This window comes from Oncorhynchus nerka, linkage group LG18, assembly GCF_034236695.1.
Source record: "Oncorhynchus nerka isolate Pitt River linkage group LG18, Oner_Uvic_2.0, whole genome shotgun sequence".
Taxonomy (NCBI): domain Eukaryota; kingdom Metazoa; phylum Chordata; class Actinopteri; order Salmoniformes; family Salmonidae; genus Oncorhynchus; species Oncorhynchus nerka.
In genome coordinates this window covers 974,119-990,721 of record NC_088413.1, presented here as the reverse complement: position 1 = coordinate 990,721, position 16,603 = coordinate 974,119, and the positions used below count along the sequence as shown (strand labels likewise).

At 53.6% G+C, this 16,603-nt stretch overlaps 1 protein-coding gene and 1 long non-coding RNA gene across 2 annotated transcripts in view; both read right to left on the bottom strand.

Annotated features, from left to right (window-relative positions):
- Window positions 1–16,603, bottom strand: part of LOC135561670 (uncharacterized) — a 126,652-nt gene that overhangs the window by 14,517 nt on the left and 95,532 nt on the right. The window lies entirely within an intron of this gene.
- Window positions 1–16,603, bottom strand: part of LOC135561658 (uncharacterized) — a 73,027-nt gene that overhangs the window by 14,517 nt on the left and 41,907 nt on the right. Inside the window, 1 exon segment of the mRNA XM_065003391.1 lies at window positions 15,884–16,374. Coding sequence (XP_064859463.1) covers window positions 15,884–16,374 — 491 coding nt within the window.

Below are 16,603 nucleotides of genomic sequence, written 5' to 3'. Positions count from 1 at the left end.
ACTGAGGAGGAGGAGAGAGAGAGGTCAAAGAGCTGAGTCTCCATCTCTCCTGTTAACACCACCTGGACCAGACTGGAGGAGGAGGAGGAGAGAGGTCAAAGAGCTGAGTCTCCATCTCTCCTGTTAACACCACCTGGACCAGACTGAGGAGGAGGAGAGAGAGAGGTCAAAGAGCTGAGTCTCCATCTCTCCTGTTAACACCACCTGGACCAGACTGAGGAGGAGGAGGAGAGAGAGGTCAAAGAGCTGAGTCTCCATCTCTCCTGTTAACACCACCTGGACCAGACTGAGGAGGAGGAGAGAGAGAGGTCAAAGAGCTGAGTCTCCATCTCTCCTGTTAACACCACCTGGACCAGACTGAGGAGGAGGAGGAGAGAGGTCAAAGAGCTGAGTCTCCATCTCTCCTGTTAACACCACCTGGACCAGACTGAGGAGGAGGAGGAGAGAGAGGTCAAAGAGCTGAGTCTCCATCTCTCCTGTTAACACCACCTGGACCAGACTGAGGAGGAGGAGAGAGAGGTCAAAGAGCTGAGTCTCCATCTCTCCTGTTAACACCACCTGGACCAGACTGAGGAGGAGGAGAGAGAGAGGTCAAAGAGCTGAGTCTCCATCTCTCCTGTTAACACCACCTGGACCAGACTGAGGAGGAGGAGAGAGAGGTCAAAGAGCTGAGTCTCCATCTCTCCTGTTAACACCACCTGGACCAGACTGAGGAGGAGGAGAGAGAGAGGTCAAAGAGCTGAGTCTCCATCTCTCCTGTTAACACCACCTGGACCAGACTGAGGAGGAGGAGAGAGACAGGTCAAAGAGCTGAGTCTCCATCTCTCCTGTTAACACCACCTGGACCAGACTGAGGAGGAGGAGAGAGACAGGTCAAAGAGCTGAGTCTCCATCTCTCCTGTTAACACCACCTGGACCAGACTGGGAGGAGGAGGAGAGAGAGGTCAAAGAGCTGAGTCTCCATCTCTCCTGTTAACACCACCTGGACCAGACTGAGGAGGAGGAGGAGAGAGGTCAAAGAGCTGAGTCTCCATCTCTCCTGTTAACACCACCTGGACCAGACTGAGGAGGAGGAGAGAGAGACAGGTCAAAGAGCTGAGTTCCATCTCTCCTGTTAACACCACCCTGACCAGACTGAGGAGGAGGAGGAGAGAGGTCAAAGAGCTGAGTCTCCATCTCTCCTGTTACCACCACCTGACCAGACTGAGGAGGAGGAGGAGAGAGGTCAAAGAGCTGAGTCTCCATCTCTCCTGGATAACACCCACCTGACCAGACTGAGGAGGAGGAGGATAGAGGATCCCAGGTCAAAGAGCTGAGTCTACATCTCTCCTGTTAACACCACCTGGACCAGACCTGGGAGGGAGGAGAGAGAGCCTGCAAAGAGCTGGTCTCCATCTCTCCTGTTAACACCACCTGACCAGACTGTGGAGGAGGAGAGAGAGATGTCAAAGAGCTGAGTCTCCATCTCTCCTGTTAACACCACCTGGACCAGACTGAGGAGGAGGAGGAGGACCAAAGAGTTGAGTCTCCATCTCCGTTAGATGACCTCATGCCTGATGCCAGACTGAGGAGGAGGAGAGAGAGGTCAAAGAGTTGAGTCTCCATCTCCTGGACCACACCCACCTGACCAGACTGAGGAGGAGGAGAGAGGTCAAAGAGCTGAGTCTCCATCTCTCCTGGGCACCACCTGACCAGACTGAGGAGGAGAGAGAGAGAGACAGGTCAGAGCTGAGTCTCCATCTCTCCCAGTTAACACCACCTGGACCAGGAATGAGGAGGAGGAGAGAGAGGTCAAAGAGCTGAGTCTCCATCTCTCCTGGAAGATGACCTGGACCAGACTGAGGAGGAGGAGAGAGACAGGTCAAAGAGCTGAGTCTCCATCTCCTGTTAACACCACCTGGACCAGACTGAGGAGGAGGAGGACAGTCAAAGAGCTGAGTCTCCATCTCTCCTGTTACATGCCACCTGGACCAGACAGAGGAGGCCTGCAGACAGACAGGTCAAAGAGCTGAGTCTCCATCTCTCCTGGATAATGACCACCTGCCTGCAAAGAGCTGCCATCTCTCCTACTGAGGACTAGGAGGAGAGAGGTCAAAGAGCTGAGTCTCCATCTCTCCTGTTAACACCACCTTGCCTGCACTGGGAGGAGGAGGAGAGAGAGGTCAAAGACCTGAGGCTCCATCTCTCCTGAACACCACCTGGACCAGACTGGGAGGAGGAGGAGGAGAGAGACAGGTCAAAGAGCTGAGTCTCCATCTCTCCTCGTTAACACCACCTGGACCAGACTGGAGGAGGAGGAGGAGAGAGGTCAAAGAGCTGAGTCCATCCTGCTGTTAACACCACCTGGACCAGACTGGAGGAGGAGAGAGGAGAGACAGGTCAAAGAGCCGAGTCTCCATCTCTCCTGTTAACACCACCTGGACCAGACCTGAGGAGGAGGAGAGAGAGACAGGTCAAAGAGCTGAGTCTCCATCTCTCCTGTTAACACCACCTGGACCAGACTGAGGAGGAGGAGGAGAAGGTCAAAGAGCTGAGTCTCCATCTCTCCTGTTACCACCACCTGGACCAGACTGAGGAGGAGGAGAGAGAGAGGTCAAGAGCTGAGTCTCCATCTCTCCTGTTAACACTGCACCTGGACCAGACTGAGGAGGAGGAGGAGAGGTCAAAGAGCTGAGTCTCCATCTCTCCTGTTAACACCACCTGGACCAGACTGAGGAGGAGGAGAGAGAGAGGTCAAAGAGCTGAGTCTCCATCTCTCCTGTTAACACCACCTGGACCAGACTGAGGAGGAGGAGAGAGGGTCAAAGAGCTGAGTCTCCATCTCCTGTTAACACCACCTGGACCAGACTGAGGAGGAGGAGAGAGAGTTCAAAGAGCTGAGTCTCCATCTCTCCTGTTAACACCACCTGGACCAGACTGAGGAGGAGGAGAGGTCAAAGAGCTGAGTCTCCATCTCTCCTGTTAACACCACCTGGACCAGACTGGAGGAGGAGAGAGAGACAGACAGGTCAAGAGCTGAGTCTGGACCCATCTCTCCTGCCTAACACCACCTGGACCAGACTGACCTCAGGAGGAGAGAGAGGTCAAAGAGCTGAGTCTCCATCTCTCCTGTTAACACCACCTGACCAGACTGAGGAGGAGGAGAGAGACAGGTCAAAGAGCTGAGTCTCCATCTGGACCCATGTTAATGCCTATCACCTGGACCAGACTGAGGAGGAGGGAGAGAGAGGTCAAAGAGCACCTGGAGTCTCCATCATTCCTGTTATGCACCACCTGGACCAGACTCCATGGAGAGAGGTCAGGTGAGCTCGTCTCCATCTCTCCATTGACACCACCTGGACCAGACTGGAGGAGGAGGAGAGACAGGTCAAAGAGCTGAGTCTCCATCTCTCCTGTTAACACCACCTGGACCAGACTGAGGAGGAGGAGAGAGAGGTCAAAGAGCTGAGTCTCCATCTCTCCTGTTAACACCACCTGGACCAGACTGAGGAGGAGGAGAGAGAGGTCAAAGAGACCTGAGTCTCCATCTCTCCTGTTAACACCACCTGGACCCAGACTGAGGAGGAGGAGAGAGAGAGGTCAAGAGCTGAGTCTCCATCTCTCCTGTTAACACCACCTGGACCAGACTGAGGAGGAGGAGGAGAGAGAGGTCAAAGAGCTGAGTCTCCATCTCTCCTGTTAATCACCACCTGGACCAGACTGAGGAGGAGGAGAGAGAGGTCAAAGAGCTGAGTCTCCATCTCCCTGTTAACACCACCTGGACCAGACTGAGGAGGAGGAGAGAGAGGTCAAAGATGAGTCTTCATCTCTCCTGTTAACACCACCTGGACCAGACTGAGGAGGAGGAGAGAGGTCAAGAGCTGAGTCTCCATCTCTCCTATTAACACCACCTGGACCAGACTGGGGAGGAGGAGGAGAGAGAGGTCAAAGAGCTGAGTCTCCATCTCTCCTGTTAACACCACCTGGACCAGACTGGGAGGAGAGAGAGAGGTCAAAGAGCTGAGTCTCCATCTCTCCTGTTAACACCACCTGGACCAGACTGAGGAGGAGGAGAGGACAGGTCAAAGAGCTGAGTCTCCATCTCTCCTGTTAACACCACCTGGACCAGACTGAGGAGGAGGGGGAGAGACAGGTCAAAGAGCTGGTCTCCATCTCCTGTTAACACCACCTGGACCAGACTGAGGAGGAGGAGAGAGAGAGAGGTCAAAGAGCTGAGTCTCCATCTCCCTGCACCACCTGGACCAGACTGAGGAGGAGGAGACAGACAGTCAAAGAGCTGAGTCTCCCCATCCTCCTGTTAACACCACCTGGACCAGACCTGAGGAGGAGGAGAGAGGTCAAAGAGCTGAGTCTCCATCTCCTGCACCACCTGGACCAGACTGACCTCCAGAGAGAGAGAGAGGTCAAAGAGCTGAGTCTCCATCTCTCCTGTTAACACCACCTGGACCAGACTGAGGAGGAGGAGGAGAGAGGTCAAAGAGCTGAGTCTCCATCTCTCCTGTTAACACCACCTGGACCAGACTGAGGAGGAGGAGAGAGGCCGTCAAAGAGCTGAGTCCCATCTCTCCTGTACACCACCTGGACCAGACTGAGGAGGAGGAGAGAGAGGTCAAAGAGCTGAGTCTCCATCTCTCCTGTTAACACCACCTGGACCAGACTGAGGAGGAGAGGACAGAGGTCAAAGAGCTGAGTCTCCATCTCTCCTGTTAACACCACCTGGACCAGACTGAGGAGGAGGGAGAGAGAGGTCAAAGAGCTGAGTCTCCATCTCTCCTGTTAACACCACCTGGACCAGACTGAGGAGGAGGAGGAGAGAGACAGGTCAAGAGCTGAGTCTCCATCTCTCCTGTTAAACCACCTGGACCAGACTGGGGAGGAGGAGAGAGGTCAAAGAGCTGAGTCTCCATCTCTCTCCCCGTTAAATCCACCTGGACCAGACTGAGGAGGAGGAGAGAGACAGGTCAAAAGAGCTGGTCTCCATCTCTCCTGTTAACACCACCTGGACCAGACTGAGGGAGGAGGAGAGAGAGAGACAGGTCAAAGAGCTGAGTCTCCATCTCTCTGCACCACCTGGACCAGACTGAGGAGGAGGAGGAGAGAGGTCAAAGAGCTGAGTCTCCATCTCTCCTGTTAACACCACCTGGACCAGACTGAGGAGGAGAGAGAGAGGTCAAAGAGCTGAGTCTCCATCTCTCCTGTTAACACCACCTGGACCAGACTGAGGAGGAGGAGAGAGAGCTGAGAGTTAACACCACCTGGACAAAGAGGAGAGAGTCTCATCTCTCCTGTTAACACCACCTGGACCAGACTGAGGAGGAGGAGGAGAGAGAGGTCAAAGAGCTGAGTCTCCATCTCTCCTGTTAACACCACCTGGACCAGACTGAGGAGGAGGAGAGAGAGGTCAAAGAGCTGAGTCTCCATCTCTCCTGTTAACACCACCTGGACCAGACTGAGGAGGAGGAGAGAGAGGTCAAAGAGCTGAGTCTCCATCTCTCCTGTTAACACCACCTGGACCAGACTGAGGAGGAGGAGAGAGGTCAAAGAGCTGAGTCTCCATCTCTCCTGTTAACACCACCTGGACCAGACTGAGGAGGAGGAGAGAGAGAGGTCAAAGAGCTGAGTCTCCATCTCTCCTGTTAACACCACCTGGACCAGACTGAGGAGGAGGAGAGAGAGAGGTCAAAGAGCTGAGTCTCCATCTCTCCTGTGCTCCACCTGGACCAGACTGAGGAGGAGGAGAGAGAGAGAGGTCAAAGAGCTGAGTCTCCATCTCTCCTGTTAACACCACCTGGACCAGACTGAGGAGGAGGAGAGAGAGACAGGTCAAAGAGCTGAGTCTCCATCTCTCCTGTTAACACCACCTGGACCAGACTGAGGAGGAGGAGAGAGCCAGGTCAAGAGCTGAGTCTCCATCTCTCCTGTTAACACCACCTGGACCAGACTGAGGAGGAGGAGAGAGGAGGGTCAAAGAGCTGAGTCTCCATCTCTCCTGTTAACACCACCTGGACCAGACTGAGGAGGAGGAGAGAGAGGTCAAAGAGCTGAGTCTCCATCTCTCCTGTTAACACCACCTGGACCAGACTGAGGAGGAGGAGGAGAGAGAGTCAAAGAGCTGAGTCTCCATCTCTCCTGTGCACCACCTGGACCAGACTGAGGAGGAGGAGGAGAGACAGGTCAAAGAGCTGAGTCTCCATCTCTCCTGTTAACACCACCTGGACCAGACTGAGGAGGAGGAGAGAGAGGTCAAAGAGCTGAGTCTCCATCTCTCCTGTTAACACCACCTGGACCAGACTGAGGAGGAGGAGAGAGAGAGGTCAAAGAGCTGAGTCTCCATCTCTCCTGTTAACACCACCTGGACCAGACTGAGGAGGAGGAGGAGAGAGGTCAAAGAGCTGAGTCTTCATCTCTCCTGTTAACACCACCTGGACCAGACTGGAGGAGGAGGAGGAGAGGGTCAAAGAGCTGAGTCTCCATCTCTCCTGTTAACACCACCTGGACCAGACTGAGGAGGAGGAGGAGAGACAGGTCAAAGAGCTGAGTCTCCATCTCTCCTGTTAACACCACCTGGACCAGACTGAGGAGGAGGAGGAGAGAGGTCAAAGAGCTGAGTCTCCATCTCTCCTGTTAACACCACCTGGACCAGACTGAGGAGGAGGAGAGAGAGAGGTCAAAGAGCTGAGTCTCCATCTCTCCTGTTAACACCACCTGGACCAGACTGAGGAGGAGGAGAGAGGTCAAAGAGCTGAGTCTCCATCTCTCCTGTTAACACCACCTGGACCAGACTGAGGAGGAGGAGAGAGAGGTCAAAGAGCTGAGTCTCCATCTCTCCTGTTAACACCACCTGGACCAGACTGAGGAGGAGGAGGAGAGAGAGGTCAAAGAGCTGAGTCTCCATCTCTCCTGTTAACACCACCTGGACCAGACTGAGGAGGAGGAGAGAGAGAGGTCAAAGAGCTGAGTCTCCATCTCTCCTGTTAACACCACCTGGACCAGACTGAGGAGGAGGAGAGAGAGAGGTCAAAGAGCTGAGTCTCCATCTCTCCTGTTAACACCACCTGGACCAGACTGAGGAGGAGGAGGAGAGAGGTCAAAGAGCTGAGTCTCCATCTCTCCTGTTAACACCACCTGGACCAGACTGAGGAGGAGGAGAGAGGTCAAAGAGCTGAGTCTCCATCTCTCCTGTTAACACCACCTGGACCAGACTGAGGAGGAGGAGAGAGAGGTCAAGAGCTGAGTCTCCATCTCTCCTGTTAACACCACCTGGACCAGACTGAGGAGGAGGAGGAGGACAGGTCAAAGAGCTGAGTCTCCATCTCTCCTGTTAACACCACCTGGACCAGACTGAGGAGGAGGAGGAGAGAGGTCAAAGAGCTGAGTCTCCATCTCTCCTGTTAACACCACCTGGACCAGACTGAGGAGGAGGAGAGAGAGAGGTCAAAGAGCTGAGTCTCCATCTCTCCTGTTAACACCACCTGGACCAGACTGAGGAGGAGGAGGAGAGAGGTCAAAGAGCTGAGTCTCCATCTCTCCTGTTAACACCACCTGGACCAGACTGAGGAGGAGGAGGAGAGAGGTCAAAGAGCTGAGTCTCCATCTCTCCTGTTAACACCACCTGGACCAGACTGAGGAGGAGGAGAGAGAGGTCAAAGAGCTGAGTCTCCATCTCTCCTGTTAACACCACCTGGACCAGACTGAGGAGGAGGAGAGAGGTCAAAGAGCTGAGTCTCCATCTCTCCTGTTAACACCACCTGGACCAGACTGAGGAGGAGAGAGAGAGACAGGTCAAAGAGCTGAGTCTCCATCTCTCCTGTTAACACCACCTGGACCAGAATGAGGAGGAGGAGAGAGAGGTCAAAGAGCTGAGTCTCCATCTCTCCTGTTAACACCACCTGGACCAGACTGAGGAGGAGGAGAGAGACAGGTCAAAGAGCTGAGTCTCCATCTCTCCTGTTAACACCACCTGGACCAGACTGAGGAGGAGGAGAGACAGGTCAAAGAGCTGAGTCTCCATCTCTCCTGTTAACACCACCTGGACCAGACAGAGGAGGAGAGAGACAGACAGGTCAAAGAGCTGAGTCTCCATCTCTCCTGTTAACACCACCTGGACCAGACTGAGGAGGAGGAGAGAGGTCAAAGAGCTGAGTCTCCATCTCTCCTGTTAACACCACCTGGACCAGACTGAGGAGGAGAGAGAGAGAGAGGTCAAAGAGCTGAGTCTCCATCTCTCCTGTTAACACCACCTGGACCAGACTGAGGAGGAGGAGAGAGAGGTCAAAGAGCTGAGTCTCCATCTCTCCTGTTAACACCACCTGGACCAGACTGAGGAGGAGGAGAGAGAGACAGGTCAAAGAGCTGAGTCTCCATCTCTCCTGTTAACACCACCTGGACCAGACTGAGGAGGAGGAGAGAGAGAGGTCAAAGAGCTGAGTCTCCATCTCTCCTGTTAACACCACCTGGACCAGACTGAGGAGGAGGAGGAGAGAGGTCAAAGAGCTGAGTCTCCATCTCTCCTGTTAACACCACCTGGACCAGACTGAGGAGGAGGAGAGAGAGGTCAAAGAGCTGAGTCTCCATCTCTCCTGTTAACACCACCTGGACCAGACTGAGGAGGAGGAGAGAGGTCAAAGAGCTGAGTCTCCATCTCTCCTGTTAACACCACCTGGACCAGACTGAGGAGGAGAGAGAGAGACAGGTCAAAGAGCTGAGTCTCCATCTCTCCTGTTAACACCACCTGGACCAGACTGAGGAGGAGGAGAGAGAGGTCAAAGAGCTGAGTCTCCATCTCTCCTGTTAACACCACCTGGACCAGACTGAGGAGGAGAGAGAGAGACAGGTCAAAGAGCTGAGTCTCCATCTCTCCTGTTAACACCACCTGGACCAGACTGAGGAGGAGGAGAGAGAGAGACAGGTCAAAGAGCTGAGTCTCCATCTCTCCTGTTAACACCACCTGGACCAGACTGAGGAGGAGGAGGAGAGAGAGGTCAAAGAGCTGAGTCTCCATCTCTCCTGTTAACACCACCTGGACCAGACTGAGGAGGAGGAGAGAGAGAGAGGTCAAAGAGCTGAGTCTCCATCTCTCCTGTTAACACCACCTGGACCAGACTGAGGAGGAGGAGAGAGAGGTCAAAGAGCTGAGTCTCCATCTCTCCTGTTAACACCACCTGGACCAGACTGAGGAGGAGGAGAGAGAGTCAAAGAGCTGAGTCTCCATCTCTCCTGTTAACACCACCTGGACCAGACTGAGGAGGAGGAGAGAGAGGTCAAAGAGCTGAGTCTCCATCTCTCCTGTTAACACCACCTGGACCAGACTGAGGAGGAGGAGAGAGAGAGGTCAAAGAGCTGAGTCTCCATCTCTCCTGTTAACACCACCTGGACCAGACTGAGGAGGAGGAGAGAGAGAGGTCAAAGAGCTGAGTCTCCATCTCTCCTGTTAACACCACCTGGACCAGACTGAGGAGGAGGAGAGAGAGAGAGCTGAGGTCAAAGAGCTGAGTCTCCATCTCTCCTGTTAACACCACCTGGACCAGACTGAGGAGGAGGAGAGAGAGAGAGGTCAAAGAGCTGAGTCTCCATCTCTCCTGTTAACACCACCTGGACCAGACTGAGGAGGAGGAGAGAGACAGGTCAAAGAGCTGAGTCTCCATCTCTCCTGTTAACACCACCTGGACCAGACTGAGGAGGAGGAGAGAGAGGTCAAAGAGCTGAGTCTCCATCTCTCCTGTTAACACCACCTGGACCAGACTGAGGAGGAGGAGAGAGAGGTCAAAGAGCTGAGTCTCCATCTCTCCTGTTAACACCACCTGGACCAGACTGAGGAGGAGGAGAGAGAGAGGTCAAAGAGCTGAGTCTCCATCTCTCCTGTTAACACCACCTGGACCAGACTGAGGAGGAGGAGAGAGACAGACAGGTCAAAGAGCTGAGTCTCCATCTCTCCTGTTAACACCACCTGGACCAGACTGAGGAGGAGGAGAGAGAGGTCAAAGAGCTGAGTCTCCATCTCTCCTGTTAACACCACCTGGACCAGACTGAGGAGGAGGAGAGAGAGGTCAAAGAGCTGAGTCTCCATCTCTCCTGTTAACACCACCTGGACCAGACTGAGGAGGAGGAGAGAGAGGTCAAAGAGCTGAGTCTCCATCTCTCCTGTTAACACCACCTGGACCAGACTGAGGAGGAGGAGAGAGAGGTCAAAGAGCTGAGTCTCCATATCTCCTGTTAACACCACCTGGACCAGACTGAGGAGGAGGAGAGAGAGGTCAAAGAGCTGAGTCTCCATCTCTCCTGTTAACACCACCTGGACCAGACTGAGGAGGAGGAGGAGAGAGAGGTCAAAGAGCTGAGTCTCCATCTCTCCTGTTAACACCACCTGGACCAGACTGAGGAGGAGGAGGAGAGAGAGGTCAAAGAGCTGAGTCTCCATCTCTCCTGTTAACACCACCTGGACCAGACTGAGGAGGAGGAGAGAGAGAGACAGGTCAAAGAGCTGAGTCTCCATCTCTCCTGTTAACACCACCTGGACCAGACTGAGGAGGAGAGAGAGAGGTCAAAGAGCTGAGTCTCCATCTCTCCTGTTAACACCACCTGGACCAGACTGAGGAGGAGGAGGAGAGAGAGGTCAAAGAGCTGAGTCTCCATCTCTCCTGTTAACACCACCTGGACCAGACTGAGGAGGAGGAGAGAGAGGTCAAAGAGCTGAGTCTCCATCTCTCCTGTTAACACCACCTGGACCAGACTGAGGAGGAGGAGAGAGAGAGGTCAAAGAGCTGAGTCTCCATCTCTCCTGTTAACACCACCTGGACCAGACTGAGGAGGAGGAGAGAGACAGGTCAAAGAGCTGAGTCTCCATCTCTCCTGTTAACACCACCTGGACCAGACTGAGGAGGAGGAGAGAGAGGTCAAAGAGCTGAGTCTCCATCTCTCCTGTTAACACCACCTGGACCAGACTGAGGAGGAGGAGAGAGAGACAGGTCAAAGAGCTGAGTCTCCATCTCTCCTGTTAACACCACCTGGACCAGACTGAGGAGGAGAGAGACAGACAGGTCAAAGAGCTGAGTCTCCATCTCTCCTGTTAACACCACCTGGACCAGACTGAGGAGGAGGAGGAGAGAGGTCAAAGAGCTGAGTCTCCATCTCTCCTGTTAACACCACCTGGACCAGACTGAGGAGGAGGAGAGAGAGGTCAAAGAGCTGAGTCTCCATCTCTCCTGTTAACACCACCTGGACCAGACTGAGGAGGAGAGAGAGAGGTCAAAGAGCTGAGTCTTCATCTCTCCTGTTAACACCACCTGGACCAGACTGAGGAGGAGAGAGACAGACAGGTCAAAGAGCTGAGTCTCCATCTCTCCTGTTAACACCACCTGGACCAGACTGAGGAGGAGGAGAGAGGTCAAAGAGCTGAGTCTCCATCTCTCCTGTTAACACCACCTGGACCAGACTGAGGAGGAGAGAGAGAGACAGGTCAAAGAGCTGAGTCTCCATCTCTCCTGTTAACACCACCTGGACCAGACTGAGGAGGAGGAGAGAGAGAGACAGGTCAAAGAGCTGAGTCTCCATCTCTCCTGTTAACACCACCTGGACCAGACTGAGGAGGAGGAGGAGAGAGAGGTCAAAGAGCTGAGTCTCCATCTCTCCTGTTAACACCACCTGGACCAGACTGAGGAGGAGGAGAGAGAGAGAGGTCAAAGAGCTGAGTCTCCATCTCTCCTGTTAACACCACCTGGACCAGACTGAGGAGGAGGAGAGAGAGGTCAAAGAGCTGATTCTCCATCTCTCCTGTTAACACCACCTGGACCAGACTGAGGAGGAGGAGAGAGAGAGGTCAAAGAGCTGAGTCTCCATCTCTCCTGTTAACACCACCTGGACCAGACTGAGGAGGAGGAGAGAGAGGTCAAAGAGCTGAGTCTCCATCTCTCCTGTTAACACCACCTGGACCAGACTGAGGAGGAGGAGAGAGAGAGGTCAAAGAGCTGAGTCTCCATCTCTCCTGTTAACACCACCTGGACCAGACTGAGGAGGAGGAGAGAGAGGTCAAAGAGCTGAGTCTCCATCTCTCCTGTTAACACCACCTGGACCAGACTGAGGAGGAGGAGAGAGACAGACAGGTCAAAGAGCTGAGTCTCCATCTCTCCTGTTAACACCACCTGGACCAGACTGAGGAGGAGGAGAGAGAGAGGTCAAAGAGCTGAGTCTCCATCTCTCCTGTTAACACCACCTGGACCAGACTGAGGAGGAGGAGAGAGAGAGACAGGTCAAAGAGCTGAGTCTCCATCTCTCCTGTTAACACCACCTGGACCAGACTGAGGAGGAGGAGAGAGAGAGGTCAAAGAGCTGAGTCTCCATCTCTCCTGTTAACACCACCTGGACCAGACTGAGGAGGAGGAGAGAGACAGGTCAAAGAGCTGAGTCTCCATCTCTCCTGTTAACACCACCTGGACAAGACTGAGGAGGAGGAGAGAGAGAGGTCAAAGAGCTGAGTCTCCATCTCTCCTGTTAACACCACCTGGACCAGACTGAGGAGGAGGAGAGAGAGGTCAAAGAGCTGAGTCTCCATCTCTCCTGTTAACACCACCTGGACCAGACTGAGGAGGAGGAGAGAGAGAGGTCAAAGAGCTGAGTCTCCATCTCTCCTGTTAACACCACCTGGACCAGACTGAGGAGGAGGAGAGAGACAGACAGGTCAAAGAGCTGAGTCTCCATCTCTCCTGTTAACACCACCTGGACCAGACTGAGGAGGAGGAGAGAGAGGTCAAAGAGCTGAGTCTCCATCTCTCCTGTTAACACCACCTGGACCAGACTGAGGAGGAGGAGAGAGAGAGGTCAAAGAGCTGAGTCTCCATCTCTCCTGTTAACACCACCTGGACCAGACTGAGGAGGAGGAGAGAGAGGTCAAAGAGCTGAGTCTCCATCTCTCCTGTTAACACCACCTGGACCAGACTGAGGAGGAGGAGAGAGAGGTCAAAGAGCTGAGTCTCCATCTCTCCTGTTAACACCACCTGGACCAGACTGAGGAGGAGGAGAGAGAGAGTCAAAGAGCTGAGTCTCCATCTCTCCTGTTAACACCACCTGGACCAGACTGAGGAGGAGGAGGAGAGAGAGGTCAAAGAGCTGAGTCTCCATCTCTCCTGTTAACACCACCTGGACCAGACTGAGGAGGAGGAGGAGGAGAGAGGTCAAAGAGCTGAGTCTCCATCTCTCCTGTTAACACCACCTGGACCAGACTGAGGAGGAGGAGAGAGAGAGACAGGTCAAAGAGCTGAGTCTCCATCTCTCCTGTTAACACCACCTGGACCAGACTGAGGAGGAGGAGAGAGAGGTCAAAGAGCTGAGTCTCCATCTCTCCTGTTAACACCACCTGGACCAGACTGAGGAGGAGGAGGAGAGAGGTCAAAGAGCTGAGTCTCCATCTCTCCTGTTAACACCACCTGGACCAGACTGAGGAGGAGGAGAGAGAGGTCAAAGAGCTGAGTCTCCATCTCTCCTGTTAACACCACCTGGACCAGACTGAGGAGGAGGAGAGAGAGGTCAAAGAGCTGAGTCTCCATCTCTCCTGTTAACACCACCTGGACCAGACTGAGGAGGAGGAGGAGAGAGAGGTCAAAGAGCTGAGTCTCCATCTCTCCTGTTAACACCACCTGGACCAGACTGAGGAGGAGGAGAGAGAGAGAGGTCAAAGAGCTGAGTCTCCATCTCTCCTGTTAACACCACCTGGACCAGACTGAGGAGGAGGAGAGAGACAGGTCAAAGAGCTGAGTCTCCATCTCTCCTGTTAACACCACCTGGACCAGACTGAGGAGGAGGAGAGAGAGAGACAGGTCAAAGAGCTGAGTCTCCATCTCTCCTGTTAACACCACCTGGACCAGACTGAGGAGGAGGAGGAGAGAGAGGTCAAAGAGCTGAGTCTCCATCTCTCCTGTTAACACCACCTGGACCAGACTGAGGAGGAGAGAGAGAGGTCAAAGAGCTGAGTCTCCATCTCTCCTGTTAACACCACCTGGACCAGACTGAGGAGGAGGAGGAGAGAGGTCAAAGAGCTGAGTCTCCATCTCTCCTGTTAACACCACCTGGACCAGACTGAGGAGGAGGAGGAGAGAGGTCAAAGAGCTGAGTCTCCATCTCTCCTGTTAACACCACCTGGACCAGACTGAGGAGGAGGAGAGAGAGAGGTCAAAGAGCTGAGTCTCCATCTCTCCTGTTAACACCACCTGGACCAGACTGAGGAGGAGGAGAGAGACAGGTCAAAGAGCTGAGTCTCCATCTCTCCTGTTAACACCACCTGGACAAGACTGAGGAGGAGGAGAGAGAGAGGTCAAAGAGCTGAGTCTCCATCTCTCCTGTTAACACCACCTGGACCAGACTGAGGAGGAGGAGAGAGAGGTCAAAGAGCTGAGTCTCCATCTCTCCTGTTAACACCACCTGGACCAGACTGAGGAGGAGGAGTCTCCATCTCTCCTGAGAGAGAGAGGTCAAAGAGCTGAGTCTCCATCTCTCCTGTTAACACCACCTGGACCAGACTGAGGAGGAGGAGAGAGACAGACAGGTCAAAGAGCTGAGTCTCCATCTCTCCTGTTAACACCACCTGGACCAGACTGAGGAGGAGGAGAGAGAGGTCAAAGAGCTGAGTCTCCATCTCTCCTGTTAACACCACCTGGACCAGACTGAGGAGGAGGAGAGAGAGGGTCAAAGAGCTGAGTCTCCATCTCTCCTGTTAACACCACCTGGACCAGACTGAGGAGGAGGAGAGAGGTCAAAGAGCTGAGTCTCCATCTCTCCTGTTAACACCACCTGGACCAGACTGAGGAGGAGGAGAGAGAGGTCAAAGAGCTGAGTCTCCATATCTCCTGTTAACACCACCTGGACCAGACTGAGGAGGAGGAGAGAGAGAGGTCAAAGAGCTGAGTCTCCATCTCTCCTGTTAACACCACCTGGACCAGACTGAGGAGGAGGAGGAGAGAGAGGTCAAAGAGCTGAGTCTCCATCTCTCCTGTTAACACCACCTGGACCAGACTGAGGAGGAGGAGGAGGAGAGAGGTCAAAGAGCTGAGTCTCCATCTCTCCTGTTAACACCACCTGGACCAGACTGAGGAGGAGGAGAGAGAGAGACAGGTCAAAGAGCTGAGTCTCCATCTCTCCTGTTAACACCACCTGGACCAGACTGAGGAGGAGAGAGAGAGGTCAAAGAGCTGAGTCTCCATCTCTCCTGTTAACACCACCTGGACCAGACTGAGGAGGAGGAGGAGAGAGGTCAAAGAGCTGAGTCTCCATCTCTCCTGTTAACACCACCTGGACCAGACTGAGGAGGAGGAGAGAGAGGTCAAAGAGCTGAGTCTCCATCTCTCCTGTTAACACCACCTGGACCAGACTGAGGAGGAGGAGAGAGAGGTCAAAGAGCTGAGTCTCCATCTCTCCTGTTAACACCACCTGGACCAGACTGAGGAGGAGGAGAGAGACAGGTCAAAGAGCTGAGTCTCCATCTCTCCTGTTAACACCACCTGGACCAGACTGAGGAGGAGGAGAGAGAGAGACAGGTCAAAGAGCTGAGTCTCCATCTCTCCTGTTAACACCACCTGGACCAGACTGAGGAGGAGGAGGAGAGAGAGGTCAAAGAGCTGAGTCTCCATCTCTCCTGTTAACACCACCTGGACCAGACTGAGGAGGAGAGAGAGAGGTCAAAGAGCTGAGTCTCCATCTCTCCTGTTAACACCACCTGGACCAGACTGAGGAGGAGGAGGAGAGAGGTCAAAGAGCTGAGTCTCCATCTCTCCTGTTAACACCACCTGGACCAGACTGAGGAGGAGGAGGAGAGAGGTCAAAGAGCTGAGTCTCCATCTCTCCTGTTAACACCACCTGGACCAGACTGAGGAGGAGGACAGACAGGTCAAAGAGCTGAGTCTCCATCTCTCCTGTTAACACCACCTGGACCAGACTGAGGAGGAGAGAGTGTGTGTGTGTGTGTGTGTGTGTGTGTGTGTATATATGCCAGTATGTGTGTGTGTGTGTGTGTATATATGCCAGTATGTGTGTGTGTGTGTGTGTGTGTGTGTGTGTGTGTGTGTGTGTGTGTATGTATATATGCCAGTATGTGTGTGTGTGTATATATGCCAGTGTGTGTGTGTGTGTGTGTGTGTGTGTATGTGTGTGTGTGTGTGTGTATTACCCTCTCCATGTTCTCCTGTAGAGCCCGTTCTTCAGTCATGATGTCTCTGAGAGAGACATGAGGGCGGGACACACTCCAGTGGTCCAGGATTGGCAACTCATCCCGAGACTCCGATTGGCCGCTCGGAGACGCAAAGCCGTCTGGACCAATCAGGAAGTGAGCTGGGCGTGACCCGTCCCTGAGCCCGGTTTTGGCCGTCTGTGATTCGCCCCAGTGGACAGAGCCTGGTAAAACCAGGAAGTAGAGCAGGATAGAACAGGAAAACATGGGGAATGTAGTTCTAGTTTACCCGTAGTTTTGTAGTTTTTAGGATCTTAGGACTTTAAAACAAACTGTAACTTGCGAACATATAACAGCTGGAGGAGATGGAGAGGAGAGAGGAGGAGGAGGAGAGGAAAGGGAGGAATATAACATATATCAATTCTACACGGATGATGTATCAGCAAATCTATA